The 25,555-nt window shown below is 37.9% G+C and overlaps 2 protein-coding genes across 5 annotated transcripts; one reads left to right on the forward strand and one right to left on the reverse strand.

Annotated features, from left to right (window-relative positions):
* The first annotated feature begins 207 nt into the window (after positions 1-207).
* Positions 208-16,009, forward strand: LOC140781019 (SUMO-activating enzyme subunit 2-like). Of its 4 annotated transcripts, XR_012107622.1 has the most exons (12): positions 208-347; positions 452-541; positions 1,428-1,511; positions 1,605-1,823; positions 3,202-3,303; positions 3,601-4,050; positions 4,140-4,369; positions 4,660-4,753; positions 4,860-5,042; positions 5,208-5,305; positions 15,345-15,694; positions 15,789-16,009. XR_012107622.1 is itself a non-coding variant. In XM_073126767.1 (11 exons), exons 1-11 carry the CDS (start codon positions 315-317, stop codon positions 15,532-15,534), a joined length of 1,773 nt encoding a protein of 590 aa, XP_072982868.1. In that variant the 5' UTR covers positions 208-314; the 3' UTR covers positions 15,535-16,009. The 4 variants fall into 4 exon arrangements, 2 of the variants coding, with proteins under 2 accessions (XP_072982868.1, XP_072982869.1); XR_012107623.1 differs by lacking the exon at positions 15,789-16,009 and having other exon boundaries at positions 5,208-5,422; positions 15,345-15,477; XM_073126767.1 differs by having other exon boundaries at positions 15,345-16,009.
* Positions 16,010-22,350: 6,341 nt separating this feature from the next.
* Positions 22,351-24,620, reverse strand: LOC140781634 (uncharacterized). Its single transcript, XM_073127706.1, has 3 exons — positions 24,333-24,620; positions 24,150-24,225; positions 22,351-23,986 (listed from the first exon to the last, which is right to left on the reverse strand). Exons 1-3 carry the CDS (start codon positions 24,369-24,371, stop codon positions 22,749-22,751), a joined length of 1,353 nt encoding a protein of 450 aa, XP_072983807.1. The 5' UTR covers positions 24,372-24,620; the 3' UTR covers positions 22,351-22,748.
* Between the last annotated feature and the right edge of the window lie 935 nt (positions 24,621-25,555).

A 25,555-nucleotide genomic window follows, 5' to 3' on the forward strand; every position in this document is an offset into this window, starting at 1 on the left:
TAAGTTTAACGAATTAAAAATTATTATTGTTTAATCTCAAAGATTAACAAAATATTATATTTTTTAATTAAAAAAAGGTTGTCCACAAGTGTGGGGTGTTATTTGTAATGTTCTCTTGTTTTACTCGGACAGCCAGGGGGTTGAAAGGACTCAACTGCAAATTTACATTTAAAATCCGTTTTCGTTCTGCCGCTCCCTCTCATTTATGGAAAGACTTCTTCCGACCCTTCGATGACCCCCCATCTCTGCCTCCCTCTTAAAGTCGTCTCCTTGGCTTCCCCGCGCTTCCAGATCTCCTCCAGAAATCAATCCTCATGGCCCCGGAATCGCAATCGGAGGCGATCAAGGTACCCTTCTCATCTCGATGTGTTAAAACTCTCTCAATTCCTACTCTTCTTTTTGCTCTCTGAGGCATTGAGAGGTGAGTGAACATGGAACCGAGTGGTTGCAGAACGCCAAGGTGCTGATGGTTGGCGTCGGCGGCATTGGGTGCGAGCTTCTCAAGAACCTCGCGCTCACGGGCTTCCAAGATATCCACATAGTAAGGAAACGCTCACTTTGATTCTTATCATCCTGTTGGATTAGGGATTTTGTGAGAATGAATCAATTGAAACATGCGGCAAATTCTTGGTTGAGGCTTAGTTTCAAATATTTTCTCAAGAAAATTTCATAAGAAGATGGAGGATGATGGAGGAATAATTCTTTATTTTTGATTTTTGCACAAAAACTAGCGCCGGATGTTGTAGAACAAGGCAACCAAAGAAATTTTGAGATGTGAAGCAATGTATTAGGAAAGAAATGTCAAAGGCTATTCACTTCATTAAGACAGTTTGATCTAGAATATTATTAAGGAGAAAGAGACATGCATTTGATTTTTGCTGTCTTAACAGAAACTGTGATAATTTTGGTATGTACAGGAGATTGAGTTACTCCTATAAGGGGTTGTTGGATGTAACTTTTGGTTTCGTTAATCAAACAGGGTGATATCTCATCTTTTGTGGAACAAAAAGGAAATGCAAATAGTTGAGTTGAAGAAGTAGTTCTAGCAGTAATCTTCTTTTGGTTCCACTAACTGTGTTTCTCTTTATATATGCCATCATATTATTTGATGTTTGTGGTACATCAAATAAATCAACCAGTCATTTTGAAATTCTAAAGTGGTTTTTTTAATTTTCTTTGATTATTAAGCCAAAATGGCAAAATGGAGTCATGAGATGATGATACATAGCAATTAGCAATGATAAGCAATTTTCGGACCAATTTTATATGCTCCCATTTCTTATTTATGAAGTTATGAATTTTTTGAAGCTATTATTCTCACCGCTCGATATAACTTCAGGACAATCAAAATTCAATCTTGATAACTTTTGCTCACCAAGCTATTAAAGTTCCTAAATACTGATTAGATAATTTGATGTTATTTGCAGATTGACATGGACACAATTGAAGTTAGTAACCTGAACAGGCAATTTTTATTTCGACAGAGTCATGTTGGCAAATCTAAGGCTAAAGTAGGCAATTTTAATTGTCTAACTTTTCCAGTTAATTTCCAACATTATTTTCTTTATGCCACTGTTCCAAGTGCTCTATGTCCTTCTTATCAGGTCGCTCGAGATGCTATCTTAAAGTTTAGACCCCACATCAATATAACACCATACCATGCAAATATTAAGGACCCTCAATTCAGTACTGATTTTTTTAAGCAATTCAGTGTGGTCCTTAATGCTCTTGATAACTTGAATGCTAGAAGACATGTTAACCGACTTTGCCTAGCTGCTGAAGTCCCTTTGGTTGAAAGTGGAACTACAGGATTCCTGGGGCAGGTAATGTGATTGAATATTATATATAAAACTTATTTTTTGTTTTGGTTAAACATTATGTTTACAAGCTTTTGAAGTCAGATTTCTTATTACTATATTGCTATCTAACCTTTAGACTGATTTCCCAGTATGAAGCTGATCAAATATTCAATGCAATTATCTGAATCTAGAGATGTTAGATAAGTTTATCTGGATTTCTTGATAAAGCATACAAGTAAATAAGCATTCTTCTTTTCCTCATGAGATGCTTTGCAAGTCTTTTTTTTTCCTCTCGTTCATTTCTAGAGCTTGTTAGTTTTACCTCTTAAAATTTGGTTTCCGCCTATCATTTAACAGCTCAAGTCCTTTTTATCAGCATAGATACTGAGTGGTTCCTATATGGACAGCATCACATATACTTTTGTTTCTCTGCTCGTTCACAAGAACTTGTTTTCACTTATAATTATTAAAGTTACTAGAGAATAGATGTCTATTTAATCTTTTAGGGGTGATTTCACTATGTAATTAATGATGTGAAGTAAGCAAGTGTTCTGGTATTAATTTATGTTACTTGTTTTTCATAAAGCATCAAGTGCCCTTTCAAACAGAAATAATAAAAAATAAATCGGTCTGTGTCTTTAAGAGGTGCATAATGGCACATGATGAGATCTGATAAAGATAATTTGATGTACACACATGGCTTTTTGGCATGGATGCGTAGCTGGATAAGTCTTGCTCAATCAACTAGTTTAGCTTCTCCTGATTCAGGTTTATCTCAGAATTCTTTCTTTTTAAGTAATAGTTGGAGCAATATGAAATGACATATACATACACACTTGCATATACACACACATATATAACTAGTTTGAAACTTGCAAATTCGTTAGTTGTTAGTCTGGATAATTTTTAGCGTATCTCTGTTAAGATCAACCTGTACATTATTAGAATATCTTATTAGTTGTTGTTTGCATTGCGTGAAAACCAAATTTATTAGTTGTTTGATATCAAATCTTATTAAACAACTTCAAGTTTATGTACCTACCAAAGATTGGTCTCTTATTGTCTATCCATCTACCCTCTTGTTTATTTATATGAAAACATAGACTGTCTCAATTAGTCATGCCATATAGGTAATTCTAAATATACAAAGCCTTGCACTTTGCTTGTAACTCTATATTCCAGTGTTCCATTGACACATGGTGGCAGTTATTGACTTGTTTTACTTTAATCTTAAGTATATATTTGGTGTATTATTCCGAAGTTTTCTTAGGCAGTGGATTATATGTTTGCTTTTAGAAATATATCAATTAAGATATGAACTATATATTTATTCCTTGGATGACCAGATGTATTGTTGCTGATTCTGCATTAATTTATAATAATTGCTTTCATCATGGTGCAGGTTACAATCCATGTGAAGGGCAAAACAGAGTGCTACGAATGTCATGGAAAACCTACCCCAAAGACCTATCCTGTGTGCACAATCACCAGCACACCATCAAAGGTCATTCTTTGCCAATTTTGCTTTTCTTTATGCCTGCTCTGTTTTAGCTGCCTATATATAAATATATGCACATTACATACTGTTTATTATGTATAGATACTGTCAGAACATTGTATGGGGAAAAAAAATACAATTTGATGCTTCCTCAGTGACACAGATATCTTTACTTTTTCTTGTAAAATTTCTTATAATTGACACAACTTCCACATAATATGCCTACATTATAAAGTGAAAAATTAAGTTTTTTACTATCTAAAATTGTTATTCATTGTATATACTATGCCCTGTTTTTTGCAGTTTGTTCACTGTATTATTTGGGCAAAAGACCTGCTTTTTCCCAAGTTATTTGGTGTTAGAGATATGGCCAATGATCTTGATGTGCATTCTGACGATGGTAGTAGTACTTCAAAACCTAGAGATATTTTTGAGCAAAGCCCAAACGATAATCCTGAGCAGTATGGTCGGAAAATTTATGATCATGTTTTTGGACATAACACTGAAGATGCATTAGCTAATGAGGATACATGGAAGAACAGAAACAGACCTCGCCCTATATATATTACAGATGTGTTGCCAGACAAACTCACTCAGGAAAATGTGTACCTGAACGACTGCAAAAATCAGGATTCAACACTGTCTGCTATGTTTTCTCTTGGTCTCAGTGATCCACAGGAAGTTTGGTGTCTGGCAGAAAATTCAAGAATCTTTCTGGAGGCTTTGAGATTATTCATTGAGAAGCGAGAGAAGGTCTACTTCCACTTCGTACACTTGACATGTTTATGTGACTTCTCTATATTGTAGAACTTTGCTAAGCGAGTTACTCATTTTGGTTTCAGGATATTGGGAACCTGAACTTTGACAAAGATGACCAGTTAGCTTTAGAGTTTGTGACTGCTGCAGCAAATATCAGGGCTTCATCATTTGGGATTCCTCTGCATAGCCTTTTTGAAGCCAAAGGTATTGCTGGCAACATTGTGCATGCGGTTGCAACGACAAATGCTATTATTGCTGGTTTGATCACTATTGAAGCAATTAAGTTGATCGAGGGTGATTTGCAGAAGAGTAGGTACGTATATTCTCGAACTTTTCAATGGTGCCTTCTCTTGAACACTGGGTACCAACGTACTAGGTCGTACTTTTGTTAAACAATTCTTACTAATATATATTTGGATTTTAACTCCTCTATTTTACCCCTTTTCCATGACATTCTGTGTGTTTGTGCACCCAAATATGCTCACACTTACCTATGTAATTTTTAAATAAGTTTTTTCTATCCCTGATTCTTCTTTTCTGAAATGAATGAGGTTGTCTCGTGGCTAACCAACTGTTATCATTGCTATTCTTTTTATTTGACAGGGTGACTTATTGTCTTGAACATCCATCACGAGAGATGCTTTTAATGCCAGTGAAGCCATTTGAGCCTAATGAATCATGTTATGTCTGTTCCAAGGTACTTTGATAGTTTGATATCTATAATATTTGTAATTTGTAGGTATGATATTTATTTCACTCTAGCATGCAACAGATCTGATGGTAAGTAAATTTAAATGAGACAGACGCCTCTGTTACTGGAGGTTAATACTTATACCACAACGCTACGGGATGTTGTCGAGAAGATAGTAAAAAGTAAACTTGGCATGAACCTACCTTTGGTGATGCAAAGCTCAACACTCATATTTGAAGATGGTGACGATTTGGAGGAAAATGTTGCTGCCATTTATGCTTTGAATCTTGACAAGGTTGTGACTTCTTTATTCTTTTCTGTTTGGAAGGTGGTCTTGTTTCAGTAGTATAATTTTCTTATTTTCATGTAAATTATGATTTTAGGCTATGTATATAATCTTTTTTCTTTGGCTGGTGCTCTTATAGTATCTTTGCATGATTGTGCTAACTATATTGTCCAGGTCTTGGTTGAATTTCCTACTCCAATTACTACTGGGACTCAGCTTACTGTTGAGGATTTTCAACAGGAATTTTCATGCGACATTAACATCAGGCACAGGTATTGGTGATATTTTCCTCCCACTATTCTTGTATGGCATTTGTTTCCCTGTCATTACAGATGATTTTATCAAGCCTGAGATGCTGATTTTTTCAGAGTCCCACATATGATTCTACGGTACTTCTGTTTCTTCAGTCTCAGTTTATTAAGTCTCGTGTAGTTTTCCTTTAATTAATATTTGGACCAATATTTCTTTTAAGTAGATTTGACAGTTAATTGCAGCTTTTTGGATGATTAACTGGCAATGACATTCAACAATTTGTGGATTTCATGATGCTTGGAAAGACAAAATGCATAATTATATTCTGTCTAGGGCAAGACGAGAATGGAATTACAAATAATGTTTTGGAATTTGGAAGAGATATTGTAACTTAGAGTGAAAATTTAAGAAAGAAAGTAAACCTTTTTTGCTATTCTATATACCTGGTTAAAATAAATCAGAGATTATCTATTGGGTTTTATATCAACTTTGGGAGAAACATAGATGAAGTACCATAGTATGATAATTTAGTGAGTTTTAGAGAGGAATTTATGAATAAATTGTTACAACATGAAAGTTTTGGAATTATCATCCATATAGCAAATTCACTACTATATATATATATATATATATAGCCTTAGTGCTTGATATTACACACTATCTGTTATTTATTCATGGTTGGAGGAAAATAAGAGCAGAGTGAAAAAATATAATGCTCTATGGGATCGGATCTACAACACGCTATTAATATAATAAATATGAAAAATAAAACATGAGAAGATAATCGTAGACACATATTTTTATGTGAAAAAATTCCAAACTTGGATAAAACTCGCAGATTCAAGCTGGGATTTAGACCAATAACTAATAACTATAATAATTACACGATTGACTCCAAACTGTCAGTCAATCCCCACGACTATATCTGTAAGGTCTTGTTCGTTTGAACCTATGATATACTACTTCTCTTAATTGATTCACACTTTTAGTAACTCGAGGTTAGCATTTTGTCTTAGTAACCCTTGAGATGTCTTCCAAATCTAATATAGATATAACGAGTTGAAAATGAATCAACACGTTTCGTCCAAGCTGTGAGATGTTCTTCAAAATCCTCCCCAAAAGATGATAAGACAGATCTAATTACCGAAAAAAGATACCCCTAAGATTAGATCTTAAACCCTTATATACCTCCTCTAAGAATAGCCCAAACTGCTTTTCAAAAATTTGTAAAACGGACTCGTTAAATCAAATCTACGTCCATGTGTTCGAACTACTTTTATTAGGTTTGAGCACTCATGAAAACTCATGTCATCCCCAAAGTGGTTAGAACTAAACATCTAACACATTGCATCAAAATCTTTTGCCTTTACTTAGACATCAAGTCACCTCATCTAGTTTGTCACCTTTCTCATTAAACACTTGTTCTTTTTCAGCATCCTTAGTTGTTCTTTCAGTTCACCAGTTGATCTGCCGTCTTGACTAAAAAAATCATGCTATTCTTTGAATTTGTCTGCAAGTTTTCTATTTTCAGATTCGATGCCTTTCAAGTTAGTCAAGAGTTCATGTTCATCTTTTTCAGCTTGTCAGACACTTCATATAATTTATTGTATACTCATTGAATTTTCGAATCATCTTTGGAATAGGACAGGTCTTTATCTTGTGCACCGACACTCAAAAGATCATAGAAAGTTTAGCATATAATAAATAAGCAGTAAAAACCACACAATTTTCTTCTTCAGTCTCGAAATCATCATTTTTAAATTCAGCCGAGTCATCTTTAGTAGTCTTTATGACTTTACCCTTCCTCTTAAGGCAATATAGACATTTATATGAAATGTGCCTAAATCTTTGACGTTCATAACATTGCATTTCATCTTATTGATTCTTATTTTTAGTTTTAGAATTTAATGTAGAATTCAAACCATTACGATTTTTCCTCTTTTCAAAATTCTTTCTCCTGTCTTGATTTTTAGGCAACTTTCTATGTTTTTTTTCTTTTAAATTCTTAAATTTCTTGAAGAAGAGAGCTATCATCTTAGGATCTAACTCACATTACTCACAAAACTCTTCATTTTCATCTCTAGTAGTGGTGAAGGCAATGCCTTTTGACTTTCAAGGCGAACAAAGAAAGGACTTGAAGGTTTACAATTTGCCAACAAGTTGTTTAGTTTTTAAGGAATCTATGTCTTTGCTTCATTCAATAACAATGACTTAAGACTGAAATTTTTTAGGTTATGACCTAAAATTTTTTTTAGCAATTCTGTTTTCTGGAATTGTCTTTTAAATTAAAACATGAGATTTCACACAAAACTTGTCAATAGACACACTCTTTTCCATGCTGAGAGTCTCAAGGCTTTTTATTAGTCTTTGTAGCTAGACAGATTGACAATAGAAATATTCTCATGACTCATGAGTACTCTCAAGGATATTCAATGCATCCTTGGTTACTTCACAAGTACATATTTGACAAAATTCATCAGGAATGACACAACTTAAAATAACATTTATTGTCTTGTTATTCAAACCAATTTCTCATAATCGACTTTCTTCTATTTGTCGACAAATTTCTCTATAATTTTATTATCAACTTCATAATTAGGAGGATTTCAATAGTTCCAACAACAACCAAACCATTTCATCTAAATATATCAAATAGACACACATTTTAGCCTTCCAATAACAATAGCTTGATCCATCAAATAAGAAAGGTCTAATGGAAGATAAAAGGATTATCCTTCTCTGAAAAAATTTATCTCCTAGAGAATCTCTCTTTGGAGTAAGAGTCCACTTTGATACTAATTGAAAAAATAAAATTGTCCTAAGAAATTAGATATATCATACACTATCAATATAATAAATACGAAAAATAAAGTGTGAGAAGACAATCACAGACACAAGGATTATTATGTAAAAAAAAACCTTAAACATGGGTAAAAGACTACACATCTAAACTCGGATCAAAACTAATTACTAATAATCATAGCAGTTACAAGAATGACTTATTGATTGCTTATTGATTTCACGGCTATATCTGTAAGGTCTTGCTCACTCAAATTCATGATACATTGCTTCTAATAATTGATTTCTAATCTCGGTTGCTTTTAAAGTTGATCCTTTTGTCTTAATAACCCTCGAGACATAATTCTTTCAGATCTAATGTAAACACAATGAGTAAAAACTTGATTCAACACGTTTCGTTCAAAGCCGTGAGATGTTCTTCAAAATTCTCTCTGAAAGATAATAGGATGAATCCAATTATCCAAAAAAGATTCCTTAGGGTTAGGTCTTAAACCCTTATATGAATCCTCAAAGAGTAGCCTAAACTGCTCTTCAAAATTTGCAAAACAGGCTCTGAAAACTAGATTTGCACCCATGTGTTCGAACTACTTTTATTAGATTCAAATACTCTTGACGAAAACTCATGTTGTTCTCAAATTGGTTAGAACTATTAGAGTCATTAGAATGTCTATCATTTAAATTTATCTTATTTTATTGTGAACTTGTGTAAACAGGGCTGAGCCCTCTCTTTCAAATGCATGAAACATTCCACCAAAATTCTCTTTTCTTCCCCTCTCTCCAAACCCATTCTAGGTTTGGATTTCTTATTGTTTCATAGTATAAGAGCTCTCCGATCACTGAATATTTTTTTTTCAACTGCCCCTGGACTTCACCACTCCAATTGAGCATCAAAATTTTTTTTCCTCACCGGAGACTCCATTTCATCGCTGCCCATCGTCGCTGCTCGCCATCGTTGCCCGTCGCACCTTCCAGTCGAGGGCGTTGTTGCTAGAGGACACTGCTCGTCGCGCCTCCCTCCTAATCGAGGGCGTCACTGTTGGAGGGCAGCTCCTTTTTCTTCACCGGTCGCCTTCCTCGAGCTCGGGATCGACAATTTTTTTTTCCGCTGCCGCCGGTGAGCTCTCTCAACCGCCTCCTTCCTTTAGTCGAGGGCGTTGCTGTTAGAGGTCGCTGCCCGTCGCATCTTCCTTCCAGTCGAGGGCGTCGCCGTTGGAGGGCCACCGGTCACTTTTCTCGAGCTCTATTTCGACCAAATTTTTTTTTTTGCTTGCTGCTGTCGGTGAGCTCTCTCAGCAGCCTCAAATTCCTTCCTTCATCGGCAAGTCTGATTTTGTAGCTCAAGCTCTCCCATCGAAGAGAAGGTGGTCTTCACTGGTCACCCTCTCGAGCTCGGGCCGACCAAACAGCTGTAGCTGTCGTGAAGCCATCCTTCAACGGCTGAGTTACGGCTCCTCGCTCAGCCATCTCCTCTCACTCACTCCAGCTCAGTGAAGGCCACATAGTGAAGGCCATATTTGCTTCCTTTCATCCAAACAGTGAAATAATGAAACTGTTTGATCGAAATTGAAGCTAATTTCTCCGCACTCCAAGTGTTCGACGAAAGGCCTGAGTAAAAAAATTGTGAATCGCCCTCAAGTGCTTGACAATTTTTTCGTCCTTTTCAATGGCATCTTATGTCCCGGTCTGTCGTGAGAGTGTATGACTAGTCGGATTTCTTCTTGTCACTCAACAAGACTGGATCACATGGGCCTCTTCTATTGAGATCGTCCTTCGCGGGCGACGTCTTCTCGGGCATATTGATGGCATGTCTACGGGGTGTGCTCCCGCTCGCACTATCATCCAGACTACTTCTGTAGCTTCTTTTGAGTCTACCGCACTCAAGACTGTTCAGACAGAGGTTTCGTCTCCAGAGTATGATGAGTGGGCCTTACGTGACATGGAGGTCTGCACCTACCTTATTCTACAGGTTGATCGATCGTTTCGGCCTCAGCTCCAGACCTTGCCCTCTGCGCAGGCCATCTGGACCCATCTCAGTCATCGATTCGTGCAATCGAGTTTGATGCGTCGCTTTCAACTCTATCCCAATGCTCACAAGGCCAGACAGGGTCAGCTCACTATCCAGGATTTTTTTGCTTGTATGACTGACATTTGGCGTGAGCTCACGTCAATGGAGCCTACTTTTTGCCCTACTAATTCAATGGCTGCTCAGCGACATCGTGATGAGGATCACTTGATGGTGTTTCTGTCTGCCCTTCGTCCGGAATTTGAGGATCTCACTCGTCATTTGTTGCACCGCTCCACTCTCCCTAGTCTGGACAGTGCCATAGCTGAGCTACAAGCTGAGGAACTTAGGCAGCGTCTCTTGCCCTCTCAGCAGATTACACCTACACAGTCTTCTGTCATCGTAGAGAGTGTGCTTGGTGCTACACCTGCCCTTATATCAGTCCAGCCTGACATTTCTACTGCTGCTCGTGTCACTCATGTGTCTGAACAAAAGCATCACTCATCACGACCTATGTGCACTCATTGTGGCCGTCCTGGTCATCTTGCCGCTCGTTGCTATTGACTTCATCCTGAGCTTGTTCCCCGTTCTGCTAAAGGGGGATCAAGTAAGGACAAGAGTCGTCACTTGTCTTCTTCGACTGCTGGTCCAAGCTCCAGTCCAGCTCTTCACTCCACTGATCCCATCTTCAGTAGTGCACAGCTTTAGCAGATCCAGCAGCTCATTCATGGAGCTTTTAGCTTCACTGGCGCCTCCACTTCTGTTCTGCTGCCTCTGGTATGACTAAACCCTGGATTTTTGACTCAGGTGCCTCACATCATATGACCGGTGACTCCTCCATTTTTACTAACCTCACACCTGCCCCACTTGCTCTTCCTCATGTTCACAGAGCTGATGGGACCCGTTATCCTATCTCACATTGGTCACATCACCCCATCCACGGATACTACTGGCCGTCTTACCTTATCTGATGTTTGGCTTGTTCCCGGTCTAACCATGAGTCTCATTTCTATTACTCAGCTTTCTGACTCTGGTTACACTATATCCTTCTCTTCTACTTCTTGTGTTGTGCAGGACCCGTCTACAGGCCAGAGGATTGGGATCGGTAGTCGGATTCACGGACTTTACTATCTGGATCAGCTTCACCTTCCATCACCTCATCCCAGTGCTTATCCAGTCACTCCTCTTTCTAGTTCATATCTATGGCATCAACGATTAGGTCATGTATCGAGTCAGCGCCTCAAGACCTTGTCTCGGTCTGGGTGCTTAGGCAGTAGTCGTTTTTCTCCTTGTATTGGCTGTAGGTTGGCAAAACATCGGGCCCTTCCTTTTGCTCTTAGTGAGAATATATCTGATTCCCCTTTTCATCTTGTGCATTTTGATATTTGGGGTCATGCTCCGCTCTCTTCGGGTCTTGGTTTTCTTTATTATGTTTGCTTCATTGATGATTTCTCTCGTTTCACTTGGGTTTACCTTATGCGGCAACGATCTGAGGTATGTCAGATTTATCGTGATTTCTCTTCTATGGTTCGTACTCAGTTTGGCCGTTCTATTAGGATATTCCGATCTGATGGGGCTCGTGATAAAATCTCTCATCTGAGTTTCGTTCTATTCATGCTTCTGTCAGTACCCTATCTCAGCAGTCCTATCCTTATACCCCTGCTCAGAATAGAGTTGCCGAGCGAAAGCATCGCCATCTCCTTGAGACCACTCGTGCTCTCCTTCTTGAGGCTTCTGTCCCTCGTTCGTATTGGGCTGAGGCCCTTCTCACTGCTCTCTATCTTATCAATCGAACCCCATCATCTGTCTTTGATGGTGTGACTCCGTATGATCATCTCTATGGTACTTCACCCTCGTATGGTCATCTTCGTGTTTTTGGGTGTACCTGTTTTGTTCTTCTTCCTCTAGGTGAACATAACAAGTTGTCCCCTCGGGCAACTAAATGTGTCTTTCTAGGATACAGTCCTAAGCATAAAGGCTATCGTTGTTATGACACTTATGCTCATCGTCTTAGGATATTACGCCATGTCACCTTTCTGGAAGAGATACCCTTCTTCACCTCCGATGATTTGTCTCCTTCGGAGTTATCATTTCTGGATCTCCCTACACCTGTCCTATCCTCCGTCCCCTTAGATGTTCCTACCCCAGCTCCACCATCAGTCCCCCACTTACTTGATGCTCCTCTACCCATAAACACTCCTTTACTATCACCTTCATTTGCCACTTTAGATCGCTCTCTTACTGAGATTCCAACTTCTCCAGAGGAGTACCCCCCTCCTATGATGACCCTACCATACTTCTACACTCGCAGGTCTTGTCCTCGTCCTACAGCTGAGGCTCCCTCCACTGGTAGTATTCCTCTGACGGTCCCATCATCTACTGTGACGGTTCCTGCACCTGCTCGTCGTTATCCAACGCGTGAGCATCACCCTCCTAATTGGTATGGCCTTTTGATGTCCTCCGGTACATACTCTCCCCACTTTCACACCTTTCTTGCAGCCATTCACTCCATTCCTCAGCCCAGGTCATATCGTGAGGCCGTCCAGATTCCAGAGTGGCAGCAGGCCATGGCAGATGAGTTTCAGGCACTTCAGCAGATGCATACTTGGGATGTTATCCCTTGCCCACCAGACATCGTGCCCTGTCACTGCAAATGGATCTTCAAGGTCAAGTATCGACCTGATGGATCCATTGCTAGGTACAAAGCTCGTCTAGTTGCTCGGGGTTTCACTCAAGAATATGGGATAGACTATGAGGAGACCTTTGCTCCAGTGGCCCGGATGACTTTTGTCTGCACTCTTCTTGCCGTTGCTTTCAGTCGCCAGTGGCCTTTACATCAGATAGATGTGAAGAATGCGTTTCTTCATGGTCTTCTTGACGATGAGGTATATATGGACCCTCCACCTGGTTTCCTTCTTCCTCCAGGTCACATTTGTTGTCTGCGACGAGCTATCTATGGGCTTAAGCAGGCCCCTCATGCCTGGTTTGATCGATTTTGTAGTGTTCTCACAGCCTACGAATTTCGGGAGAGCCCCTCCGAGCCATCTATGTTTCTGCGGTCTTCTGCTCAGGGTTGGGTCATTCTTCTTCTATATGTCGATGATATGATTATTACCGGAGATGACTAAGTTGGCATCCGCTCTCTTCAGCAGCATCTTCAGCATCAGTTTGAGATGAAGGACCTCGGTCCTCTTCGGTATTTCTTGGGGATGGAAATTGCCCAGTCATCTCATGGTCTTTTGCTATCTCAGCAAATGTATATTACCGACATTCTCAGTCGTGCCACCATCATCGATACTCGTCCTGCTGCTACTCCAGTTGAGCTTCATGTAAAGCTTCAGCCCGATGATGGTCAGCTTCTTCCAGATTCGACCAAATATTGTCAGCTTGTCGGGGCACTCGTATATCTGACCATTACTTGGCCTGACATTTCTTATGCAGTTGGTCTTGTCACTCAGTTCATGCAGGCTCCTCGATCTGCCCATTATGCTGCACTTATACGCATTCTTCGATACCTACGTGGCACGATCACTCGCTCTCTTTTTATGCCATCGACGTCCATCTTGGCTCTGCGAGCTTATTCCGATGCAGATTATGCTGGTGACAAATCTGATCGGAAGTCTACTACAGGCTTCTGCATTTTCTTAGGAGACTCTCTGATTTCTTGGCGTAGTAAGAAGCAGAATGTGGTGTCTCTCTCTAGTACTGAGTCAGAGTATCGTGCCATGTGTGCGACTACTAAGGAGGTTGTTTGGCTTCGTCGTCTCCTTAGTGATATGGGTGTTTCTTTACACCTTCCAACCCCTCTTCATGTCGACAATGATAGTGCTAAAAAGTTAGCTGAAAATCCTGTCTTCCATGAGAGAACAGAGCACATTGAAGTTGACGTTCACTATACTCACCAGGAGTACAGAGCTGGCACCATTTCACTCCATCGCCTCAGCACTGGGGGAGCGATTGCCGACTTCTTCACGAAGTCTCTTCTCCTTCCACACTTTGAACATTTAGTTAGCAAACTCTCGGTTTATGATCCACCTTGAGTTTGAGGGGGGTATTAGAGTTATTAGAATGTCTATCATTTAAATTTATCTTATTTTATTGTGAACTTGTGTAAATAGGGCTGAGCCCTCTCTTTCAAATGCATGAAACATTCCACCAAAATTCTCTTTTCTTATCCTCTCTCCAAACCCATTCTAGGTTTGGATTTCTTATTGTTTCAAGAACTAAACATTAAATGCATGCACATAAAAAATTTGTCTTTACAAAAGTAAGAAAATGTAAACAAACTTACGAACCACTTGTAGGTTCAAACCACTTCTAAAAAACCTGTCTTTCACTTGAGATTTTGCAAAATTCTTCATTCAACTTATGCATATGCTCGTTAAATATAATCTAGACACATGAATATCAAGAAAGTATATTGTATACATTTGCCAATTGCATTAAATTCTTACAAAGAGAAATATAAGCATAGCTATCTTATTAAGGAAAAGGATATAATGCCATTTTCAATCCATCACCTTTTTTTAATAGTAAGAGAATGTTAAAAAAATCAGCGATAGAACTATAGAACTTTTTTGAGTTTGAAAAATAACTTTTCATTTTGATCACTTCCAATAAGCGAGTTCTTATTCAATTTTAAATCTTTCTTGAAGGGAAATTGCTTTTGGGGTTGCTTTCTTTTCTGTACTTGACCCCATAACTTATTACAATTTACTAAAATTGTGAAAATTTTAAAAATTGAAAGTGTCAACCTACTTTTAAATCTCTCTTTTTTTACTTTACTGCCAACATCGTTTCCTCTCATCTGTATTCATTTCCTTCAACAAACTTCAGTCTTACTAGAATGCCAATTAAATGTGTTTCAGAATTTTCATGTTTTTTTCTCATAGTCAGAGAAGAAACTGCTTTTACCAAACATGTTGCTACATTTTAAAAAGTTGAAGAAAAAGGCAAGGGCCAAATATTTTAATTCTATTATTGGAATCAGGGAACTCGGATGATGCCCAAAAGGTACTTATAAATTAAAATAACTGGCTAAAAGTTTGTTCTTTGATGGTTTATTGAGGGATTCCCATTTCTTTAAGAAAATTGATCTTACAAAATGGTACAAATTTATCATTACAAAGAATTAGATCTTGTGCCTGGTTTATTCAGTTGATTTTATTTTGCTATGCAGTTCATCTGCTCATTCATACACAAGCATATACTATAGGTACTCATGGTTAGACATCATTCTGCTATGGTGTTACATGCAGGGAGGAGTTTGATGAGGATAAAGAACCAGAAGGGATGGTATTATCCGGATGGACAAATTCCACAGAGAAAGGCCAGATCACAAGCAATGGGAAGAGCCAACTGACTGACTCCTCAGAGGAATCAGAATTTGATTCTGATGACGGATCTGATGTTGAGATTGCTCCAGGGGTACCTGAATATGAAGAATAAACAGTCAGAATCAACAGACAACCAAGAATTTTCTGAGAGTTATAAATATAATTCCCATGGACCAAGAGAGTGCTCAAGAAGTTGGAAGATTGTGGATGATGTTGTTATTGTTTTCGTCTCAATTGCTGATTCTGAAGTGATAAAGAATAAGAGAATCCAGGTCAGCTGCAGCCAGTGTCCTCTACTTAAAAACTACTTCTGACATACAACTAATATTGGTTCTGACACCAAGCCTTGGTTATGTCTTGTTGTAGCAATCTCTTGAGGGAATTGACTGCTTCCTGCTACTGTAAATTCCTAACTGCTTAAATTGTGTTGGCTCCTGTTTTTGAGCAAATTGATATAAATGCTTCAACTGTTACATTTGACCATGGCGAATCGTTCAGATGATGATGCTGAAGTTGCTGTTAGTCATATTATTGTATCGAAATGTCGGCCATATTATTCAATTGAAGGTCTGAACGCTTACAAATTATTTTGTATGCTCTGATGATCTGATCCTCCATTGCTAATACCGGACACATTGATATAGATCTCTATTTAATTGCAAGTGAGAGCAAAAATTCTGGGTGTTAGAATTTGTTTGCAGGTTGCTATTGTTCAAATAATTAATTATATACTATTGTGTATAAAAATAAAATAGTAGGCTCATTTATTTACTATCTTATATAATTAAGTTAAGGATAAATTATATGTGGTTCCTAATTAATCAAGCAAGAGTAAGAATTACAAAATTAACTACAATTAGATTTTGTTTACACTTATATTTTTATTTATAATTATATATTTAACCTTTTTATCTTTTTTTTATATAAAAAGAGAACAAATATTTTTATTCTTATTTCTTTACTAGCATTTTATAATAATAGTATATTTATAGTATCATAATTATATCTATATTATAAATCTAATTAGTTAGTAAAAATAAATGTAATGACTCTAAATCTAATAAATCATCATAGTTTATATGAATTATTTTTAATCGAATAAACGACTAACTTAAAACTAATAAATATTTCCGGATTCTAAACCTTTTATCTGATATCCCATGGACTCTGCTAGTGATGAGTTGACGTTTAGTTGGATACGTGTTTTGTATCTTCTAATCAAACAGTAAGTAGTCTTATCTTTCAGAGAGCTTTCTCATATTATGATATATTATATATTATATATTATATATTAAATATACGCATTCAATTTTGACATTTAGCATTATTATATAATCTTATATAAAAATAATTATAGTTAAGTATATTTTATTATGCATTTGATTAGATTGGTCTTAAATATGGATATGTGGATATATAAAAGTGATTGGAGGTAACTATATTATATTGAAATGATTTCTAGCATGAGTATGTATGTGATAGATATATGATTGAAGATTATATTGCATCATATTCCTTCAAACTTTCTTACAATCTAAATTTAAATTACTAAGATGCATGGTTTGTTATGATACTTGATGATTGCATATGATTTATTATTTAAAAGAAAAATATAAAATTTGATTTAGATAATTGGTAGAAAACATGAGAATATCCAAGTAGGCGCCAAGAATAGAAGTGCCTTGGGGTAAATTGATCGTGAGAAATGCCATCTTACGGCCTTATGTTCGAGGTCGGTAGTCTATGTACGCAGTAGACATTCGAAAAACACATGCTATTCGTTAAAGTATATGTGGTGAATTATCCTTATGTGAGTTTATTAGTTAGATGGGATACTCAGTATTGATAGTTGTTGATATACCCTTTGCATATGATATGTTATGGTTATGACTAAGATATTTTTAGCAGATGGCTAGGTATGCTTTTAGCATTCGGGTAGGATGATGAGATTGAGTACCGGATGTTGACCGTGCACGATGGTCTAGTATGATGATGTTATTCAGAGATTATTTTGATGATTGAGATATTGAGAAATGCATATGATTATATTATTATCTGATATATATGATTACTGAGTGGTCGTTATGCATTATTGATGTTGCATTTGACATTATAGCATGGCTATGATCGGCTTGCATCATATATGTTACATTTAATAGTATGATTGAAGATTTATGTGTACATTGTCAAAAATTATATACTTAAGTCATGACATAATATCTACTATACATTTATATATTATTGAGAATATATTTATATGCTTATTCATGACATGATGCTTAATTTTGATTCATATTATTCAGTACATAATTTACTCTCTATTTAGCATTACTAATTTAGGGTAAGATCTATTTATTAAACTTTTAGCTTATGACTCTTTTTTTTTCTAACCCCCTAATAAGGTATGTGATAGTGACTTGAGCTATCGTAAAGTGTCATTTTAGAGCAAATATAAGGTGAGCTAGACGCGAGATGATATAGAAAATAACTTATATAGAGTTGTATTTATATTGGATATATTTGTACTATATTATATTACTATATTAGATAATAATTTGTATAATACATGTTGAATAATATTTTACTTGAGTATCAATTGTATCTTGATGGTCTGTCTGGCAACGGATGGTTTATCATGGTATAATTATTGTGAATTTTAGCATTGATATATTAACATGTTTATTCGAATGATAGTATAATTTATCTTGAGATAAATTATGTGAATATATATGTATCTCTACATAATGGTTCTGCCCATTTTGTCTCATCCACTACATATGCTGTGTGGACACATGGGTGAGCACGTACTTATGCCGGAGGGGGGGGTTACATATCAGATTACAAAATCTTTAAAGATGAGGCGTGAATAATAAAATATGTAAAATTTAGGGTGTGATTTACAGAATTCTCTAATTTTTATATTTAACAAAACCTTTTCTTTTTTAAGGAGAAAACATGTAGGCAAAGGAATTCATTCATTTCATAAAACAGATATACATAATACATCCTAATACACACAAAAAAAATAGAGGGAAAAATAGGCGATGGCCCTAGAATAAGCTCAACGTTGGCTCGAGGACCACTAACCTAGATAAGGAGTGACAAGTGATTCATAGTAAATCTCGTCAAATGAATTCTAGGTGTATTAAAATCCAAACCATTGATTGTACAAAGGTGGTGAGCATTAGGATGTAAAAAATAATGGGTAATTAAACTATGTATATCATACGGTCTTGGGACAAACTAATTATACAAAAGAATATATAGAGTATAATAATAACACAGTTCAATGGCTCATCTTTCCTGAGCTTGATTTCTTTTTTTATTTTGCTAATTAAGAATGCATTTATCAAAGGGTGAGACGCCCCAAAAAAAGATTACATATTGGTGCCCCGCACATATAAGGTGCCAACAACATCAGAACACAAAATAGAAGTTAACTCAGGCATCCTTGAGCCTTCCCAAGTAAAAGTAGAATAGGTTTTCCTAGCATGGTTTGCTAACCAGTTAGCAGCATCATTTGCTCTTCTAAGAATATGGATCAATGTTATGCTGTTGAAGGTACCGAGGAGATGACAGATGTCAGTGAATACATTCTTCATATTTTTGTCCCCCTTGTTGGTTTTAAGAGCGTTTACAAGTTGGAGCGAATCAGACTCCACCGAGAGTCTCTGAATAGCCAAGCTCTTAGCTTGTTCGAGCGCCTTGCGAAGTGTCAACGCTTCAGCAAAGAGCACTGTGGTGCATCGAATAGGGGCACCACCTACCAACAAAATATCCGAGTCAGAGTCTCTAAAAAGCCAACCTCCTCCACCCTAACCAGACGAGTGGTCAAAAGACCCGTCATAATTTAGTTTGATCCAGTTGTGTTGGAGAGGAGACCACTCGATCAAGGATGGAGGAGTGGGCTTTTTGGAGATAATTGTCATGGAAGATTTAAGATAATCCATAGTCATAGTGACAATGTTGCGCCAGCAAACATAAGAGGAGGTATTTAGCGAATTAAAGCGCCTAAGATTGCGGTTTTTTCAAAGTTGCCAAAAGGAATTGGCAATAATAGACAGCATGAAAAACTTTTGCTTGATTTCTTCATCGAGAGATCTTATCACATCCCATACATTAACTACACGGTATTCTTAATAGGGTAACTACACGTTTAGTTGTGGAATAAGAAAAAAATAGAATTAGAAAAAAAAACTTGTTTTGAAATAAAAAAATAATTATTTCTCGTTTTGTGTTTTATTGGAAAAGGAATGATAAATTAGAGGACTACAATATAGAATAAGATGATGTATAATTGTGATCGTTGGAATAAGAAATAAAAAGATTGAATTCACCGCATTTCCCTTTTTCTATGTTTACTATATCATAATTATTTTCAGAATTTTTAGCCAAAAATTAATGTAACTTAATTCATCATAACAGTCTTACAAAGGGACTCCCTATATTATATCATAGTATTTATATTATAATCACATTACAATTCAGTAATATATTATTAGAGAGGACAAATTAGTAATTTGCATTTTGAAATAAGAAGATGATATATTTTGAAGAATTAATATCAACCAAAATGTAGGATAAATATATATCCGGAATAAAAGAGTTTATTATATTTTTCTAGTTTAAGATTTTATCCTACATTTAACATAAAATATTTAAAATAAAAATACATTATTTTAGTGTAGCTCTACAAAAAATGCTGCACTAAGAAACATTTTACTTCTAAAAGATGAAAATACTAAGATGAGCATTTTTATATAAAAATAAAATTTTAACTTAAACTGCTGAAAAATTAACTTAATCAAATTCATACAGATAAAATATCAAACTAATAACCGGTTGTTTAAAAATATCGGGCTATGTTTGCTTTGAGTTTAGGGCCTCGCCTCCTCCTAAACTCATTTAGAGATTTCTGAATTGGTTCAGTAACCAAACATCTTAGTCTCTCGAACCAAACATCATGAAGTAAGTTTACTTTCAGAATTAAAAAAAAAAAAAAAAAGACTAACTAATCTAGTTCGGAGCTTAGTCTCTCGAACAACAAGGCCTAAAATGTTTATTAGTTATGACCTTAGTAAAATAGAACTTTATTTTCATAATAATGAACTTAAGAAGGTGAATTGGATGGGGATTGGGGACTAGTTTGGTCAATCACTAGTTTTAGAAAGGAGTCAAACAACCCAGCACGCTCCCTGTACTGCATCTGTCCATATTTATTACCCTAAACCCGTGATTGCTAAACCCGGGCCCACACCCCCCCCCACAATCCAATGCAAGATTAGATGATACACAGCAGTTCAAGAACCAAAATCCAAGTTAATTTCACATATTTATTCACTCTCTAATTCTGCACTACAAAGACCCACTAAAATCCATTTTATTCCCTCACCAAATTTATTTTACCCTCGCAAACTCTATTTCATATATCATTTTGCCTTCTTTTTTTCCCCAAGATTTGAATATATAAAGATAGGACTAAAAACTATATTGTTTTACTGGTCACATATCTCCATGCAGGCATGCATACTAAGAAGAAGAATCCAACTGATGCCATATCGATATTGTTGGTGTGATGGATGGGATGGGATGGGATGGAATTGGATCTCATCCTCTCAAGACATGCATACAATACCGGTACTAACCCCATCCATGATGATTCCGTTTTATTTCAAATATATATATATATATATATATATATATTATTTCCCATCTACCCGTCCGTACGATTGCCCCCCTATATCGTAGTAACCGAGGTAGAGATTAGAATTTCTCATAAAAAAGAAAAGAAAATAAAAACAAAAACTTTATAACACTGTGTAATCTGATCACGGTAAGAACAGCCAGTGCGTCCAATAGCCGCGTGACACGTACGAAAGGAACGGATCCAAGGCTTGCTTCTCGGCCGCAGTACATCTTAATCAATTACGGCAGTACAGTTTAGGTCAAAAAGTTCATAGGGAGGAGAGAGAGAGAGAGAGAGAAGCGAGTAAAAAGAAAAGGTGAGGAGAAAGAGAGAGAGAGAGAGAGAGAAGCAACCGAAGGGCATCATCATTCTATCCTTCTTGCTCGCCTCCCCATAAAAAAATTAAAGCATCTATCTCTTCCTCTCTCTCTCTCTCTCTCTCTCTCTCTCTCTCTCTCTCTCTCTCTCTCTCTCTTCTTTCTTTCTTTCTTTCTTTCTTTCTTTCTATACTTAAAGATAGGAGGGAGGAAGAAGGTTTTACGTGAGTTTAAACCTTTGATAACCTGGGAGTGAACTATCTTTAACCCTACTCCCCTCTAAAGAGTAAAAAGAGAGAGGTGACTCCCATCCCAACGCATGAGCCATGTGATTCCTCTCACTGCAGCCTTATGTACCTTTGCCAACTAATCTTTCTTTCTTTTTTTTGAAATTTCTCCAGTCCAACCACTAATTTTTAGAATAGGTTCTTACTGGCTAATGTTTTCAATGTTTAAATTTTCCCTGGTTGTTGGATTTGGTTGTCAATTTGAGTGTTCCATATAAAAAGCAAAAGGAAAAAAAAAATTAAAAAAAAAAAGTAAAAGAAAAAGAGAAGCTTCAATGCCACAAAGTGCCAAGCAAAGTATATACACACTTGAAGCTACTCTAATATAGTGGCGGAAAGCAAGGATGAATATTTTGCAGTCTCTATTATTACCACTATTATTTTGACACAACAATACGCTATGAAAGCTTGAAAGAGAACTTAAACAACCTTAAAACATATACCTATAGAGAAAGATCCTATTGATATGATTTAAGTTACTAGCTACTAGAGCCCCCAGTTCAAGAAGGAAACTAACAGAAGAACAAACAAAATTACCCATATTTTTTTTTTCATAAATATATGCAGGGGACCGTCGGCATATGCCTATTTCCACTAGAGGAGGAGGAGGAGGAGGAGGAGGATTACTTTCTCCCATGTAATTTGAAAGGAGAAATTTTGAGTCATAGAAAGGAAATTAAGATAAGCATAAACACCACCATCCACCAAATTAAGAGAGCAAAGTCAACTCCCTTTCACATAATTGAGCAGCTACTGGTGTTCTCATCACTGAAGAAATTGGTGTATGGCTCACCGGGGGGTGCGGCCATTGGTGGTGGGGCCATGTTATACATTGCCTGAGCCGGCATTGGCATCGGCATCTGCGGCGGCCGCATGTACCCCATCATCTGCGCGAACGCCGGATCTTGGCCGTTCATCATCATTCTCTGTTGTTGCTGCTGCTGTTGCTGCTGCTGCTGCTGCTGCTGCTGCTGCTGTTGTTGATGTATCATGGCAGCCATGTACTGCTGCTGATACGGGTTCGCCGCCGGGGTTATCATCTCCGGCGGCACCGCCATCCCCCTTGGAAGTACCCGGGAGGCGGTCGGCCGGCAGGGAGGCCCTGGACGGCCGCGGGAATATTTCCCATCTGGCCCATGGGGCCATGCATGTGGGCCATGGGGGCATGCATGGCCCCCCCCATCTGGCCCATGGGGAGTCCATTCATGCTCCCCATTTGGCCCATGCCCCCCATCCCTGCAGGGTAATTAACTTTGCCTCCCATCATCAAATTTTGGTTGATAATTGGATGATGGCTTCCACCTCCACCACCACCACCACCACCACCCACATCGTTTTTTCCACCAATTCCACCACCCTTCTTTGGGTGCCCCATCATGTTAGCTCCATTGACTGCATTGCCATTCTTGTTGCCATTATTGGTGCTGGGATTGGGTTTTTGATTGGATCCCCCATTCTTGGCATTACCATTGAGATTGGGATTCTGATTTCCACCTCCACCTTTCTTACCACCACCACTAGCATTGGCATTGTTTTGCACTTGAACATTCCCACCATTCCCACCTCCTCCCCCCTTCTTGTCCTTCCCCGCATTCCCATTTGGTGGTGGGTTCATAGGCTTGATCTTGATGCTCTTGAAATCCTCGTCGAAATCGGCGTCGAAGCAGTCGAGATCATCAAAGCCCTCGTCGTCGTCGTAGTCGTCGAATTCGTCATCGTAATCGCTGCCGTCGTCGTCGTCCTCATCGCCGCCGACGGCGGGCGGGTGGGCAAATTTCACGGATTTCTGGTCCTTCTGGAAGGGGACTTTCAGGTCCTTCATTTGGGGCAGCTTCAGATCTTTGAATCCTTTCATCTGCTGCAGCTGCTGCAATTGCTGCAACTGTTGCTGATGTAGTTGCTGCTGCTGCTGCTGCTGCTGCTGTTGCTGATGTAGTTGCTGCTGATGTTGCTGTTGCTGCTGTTGCTGTTGCTGCTGTTGCTGTTGCTGTTGCTGTTGCTGCTGGTGTTGATTCTTTACTTGATGTGGTGGTTGCTGACCCTTCTGGTCACCACCACCGCCACTCTTTTGGGGCTTTCCCTTGTCTTGCTGCCCTTTTCCATTCTCAGGCTGAGGCTTCTGGAAATGGTTGTGGTTGTTGTTGCCGATCTTTGGAGCAAGTAGCTCTGCATGTTTGCCAGCCTTGTTGAGCTTCTTAATGAGGGTGGTAGGATCAACATTGCCTGAAACAGTCACCTTCCCCTGCTCTGCATCTATGGCTATTGTGTACACCCCTGAGATGAACAGTAACAAGAAAGTGGAAAAAGAAAAGAGAGGCATCCACAAGCAACAAACAAATCATTAATACATCCACAAACAAGAAGAAGCAGATCACAGCAAAAAATGAAAGAAAGAAAGGAAAATGGGCATGAGATGAGAGTGGAACTGTGGAAGTACCCTCAACTTTCTGAAGCAGCTTCTTCACCTTCTTCTTACATCCATCACAGTGGATGTTCACCTTCAGGATGCATGTCTGCAAATTGAGCCCAAAAAACCATCAAAACAATGGAGAAGTGCCAAGAATAAACCAAGAAACCAGTAAGATAAACACACACACACACACACACATCAGCTGCTCACCTGTATCTTGAGGATCTTGATATCTTCTTCTTTACTCATCTTCTCCACAAGTAGAAGAGCAGAGGTAGAGAGAGAAACAAGAAAGAGGTGATGAAGGAAAAGAGATCTCAGATCACTTCAGTCATTACAGTGACCATCAAAACTTCCTCTCAAGTCTTTGTGTCGGTCGGTCGTATGAAACCTATCTCTCTCTCTCTCTCTCTCTCTCTCTCCACCTCAACGTCTCTTCCTCTTTATTAAGTCTCTTTTTAGTTCTGTTTGCAGTGTTACTCCTCTTCTTTAAGTTTCTTTTCCTTTTTCTGGAAAACTATATAATATATTTATTCACAAACTAGGCCCTACCAGTAGGAGCAACTGTGTACCTCCGCCACGTCCCCAAACAAAATTTTTCAAAAAAGGACCTTGTTTTCTTCTTGCATAAATAAGTTACTTCTTTTAGCCGTTATTTATGGTTTTTTCCTTCTTATTTTGCGATAGGAAGGTGGTTTCCTTTTGTGTGCAAAGGGAGAAGTCTCGGGTCTCAGGGGGTGGGGGGGGGTGAGGGGAAGGGAGAGTGAGACTGAGAGAGGAATGAGATGAAGCAGCTCACGTGAGATTATGAGTAAATCGCAGGGGGCGTGTAGCTAAGAATGTCAGACAAGCCAAACCAAATTTGGTAACCTCAATTACTTTGCCATCAATACTCCTCTTGCTCCCATCTCAATTTACCAAAATGCCCTCCTCATCGTGTGGAACTTCTATTGGTGCCTAGTTTATAAATATCTACCAAAAATATTTATTCACTCCTACAAATGAAGCTCGTCGGAGATCAAAACCTGCATAAGAGGAGTGCAATAACTCCGACCATGATTCTCGAGCTGATCAACAGTTTTTGTCGGTTTCAAGTTCACTTTAGAATTCGAGAACTTGTTATGGAGTTAGTTAAAAACAGTTGTCCACAACAGAGTCCATTGTTTAGAATGTTGCTTGATTAAGGATCATGTTCGATTCGATGTGGATGCTCTGCTTATAGCTTCATAAGAAGCAAAGGAGAGCTTCCTCGATCGGTCCTTGTAATAACAACAAGTCTATAATGAAATTAAGCACACATTCAAATGCATTGAGTGGGGTCCACTGTCTACCGATGAGGCGATCTAGTCTAACTTAGATTTAGAGGCTTTCCTTTTGAGGAGTAATATTTTACGTATAGTTTTGATGTGTATGAGCAAATAAGTTTTTTTTAG

Source organism: Typha latifolia, chromosome 2 (assembly GCF_019914945.1).
Source record: "Typha latifolia isolate L0001 chromosome 2, TyphaL0001v2, whole genome shotgun sequence".
NCBI lineage: Eukaryota > Viridiplantae > Streptophyta > Magnoliopsida > Poales > Typhaceae > Typha > Typha latifolia.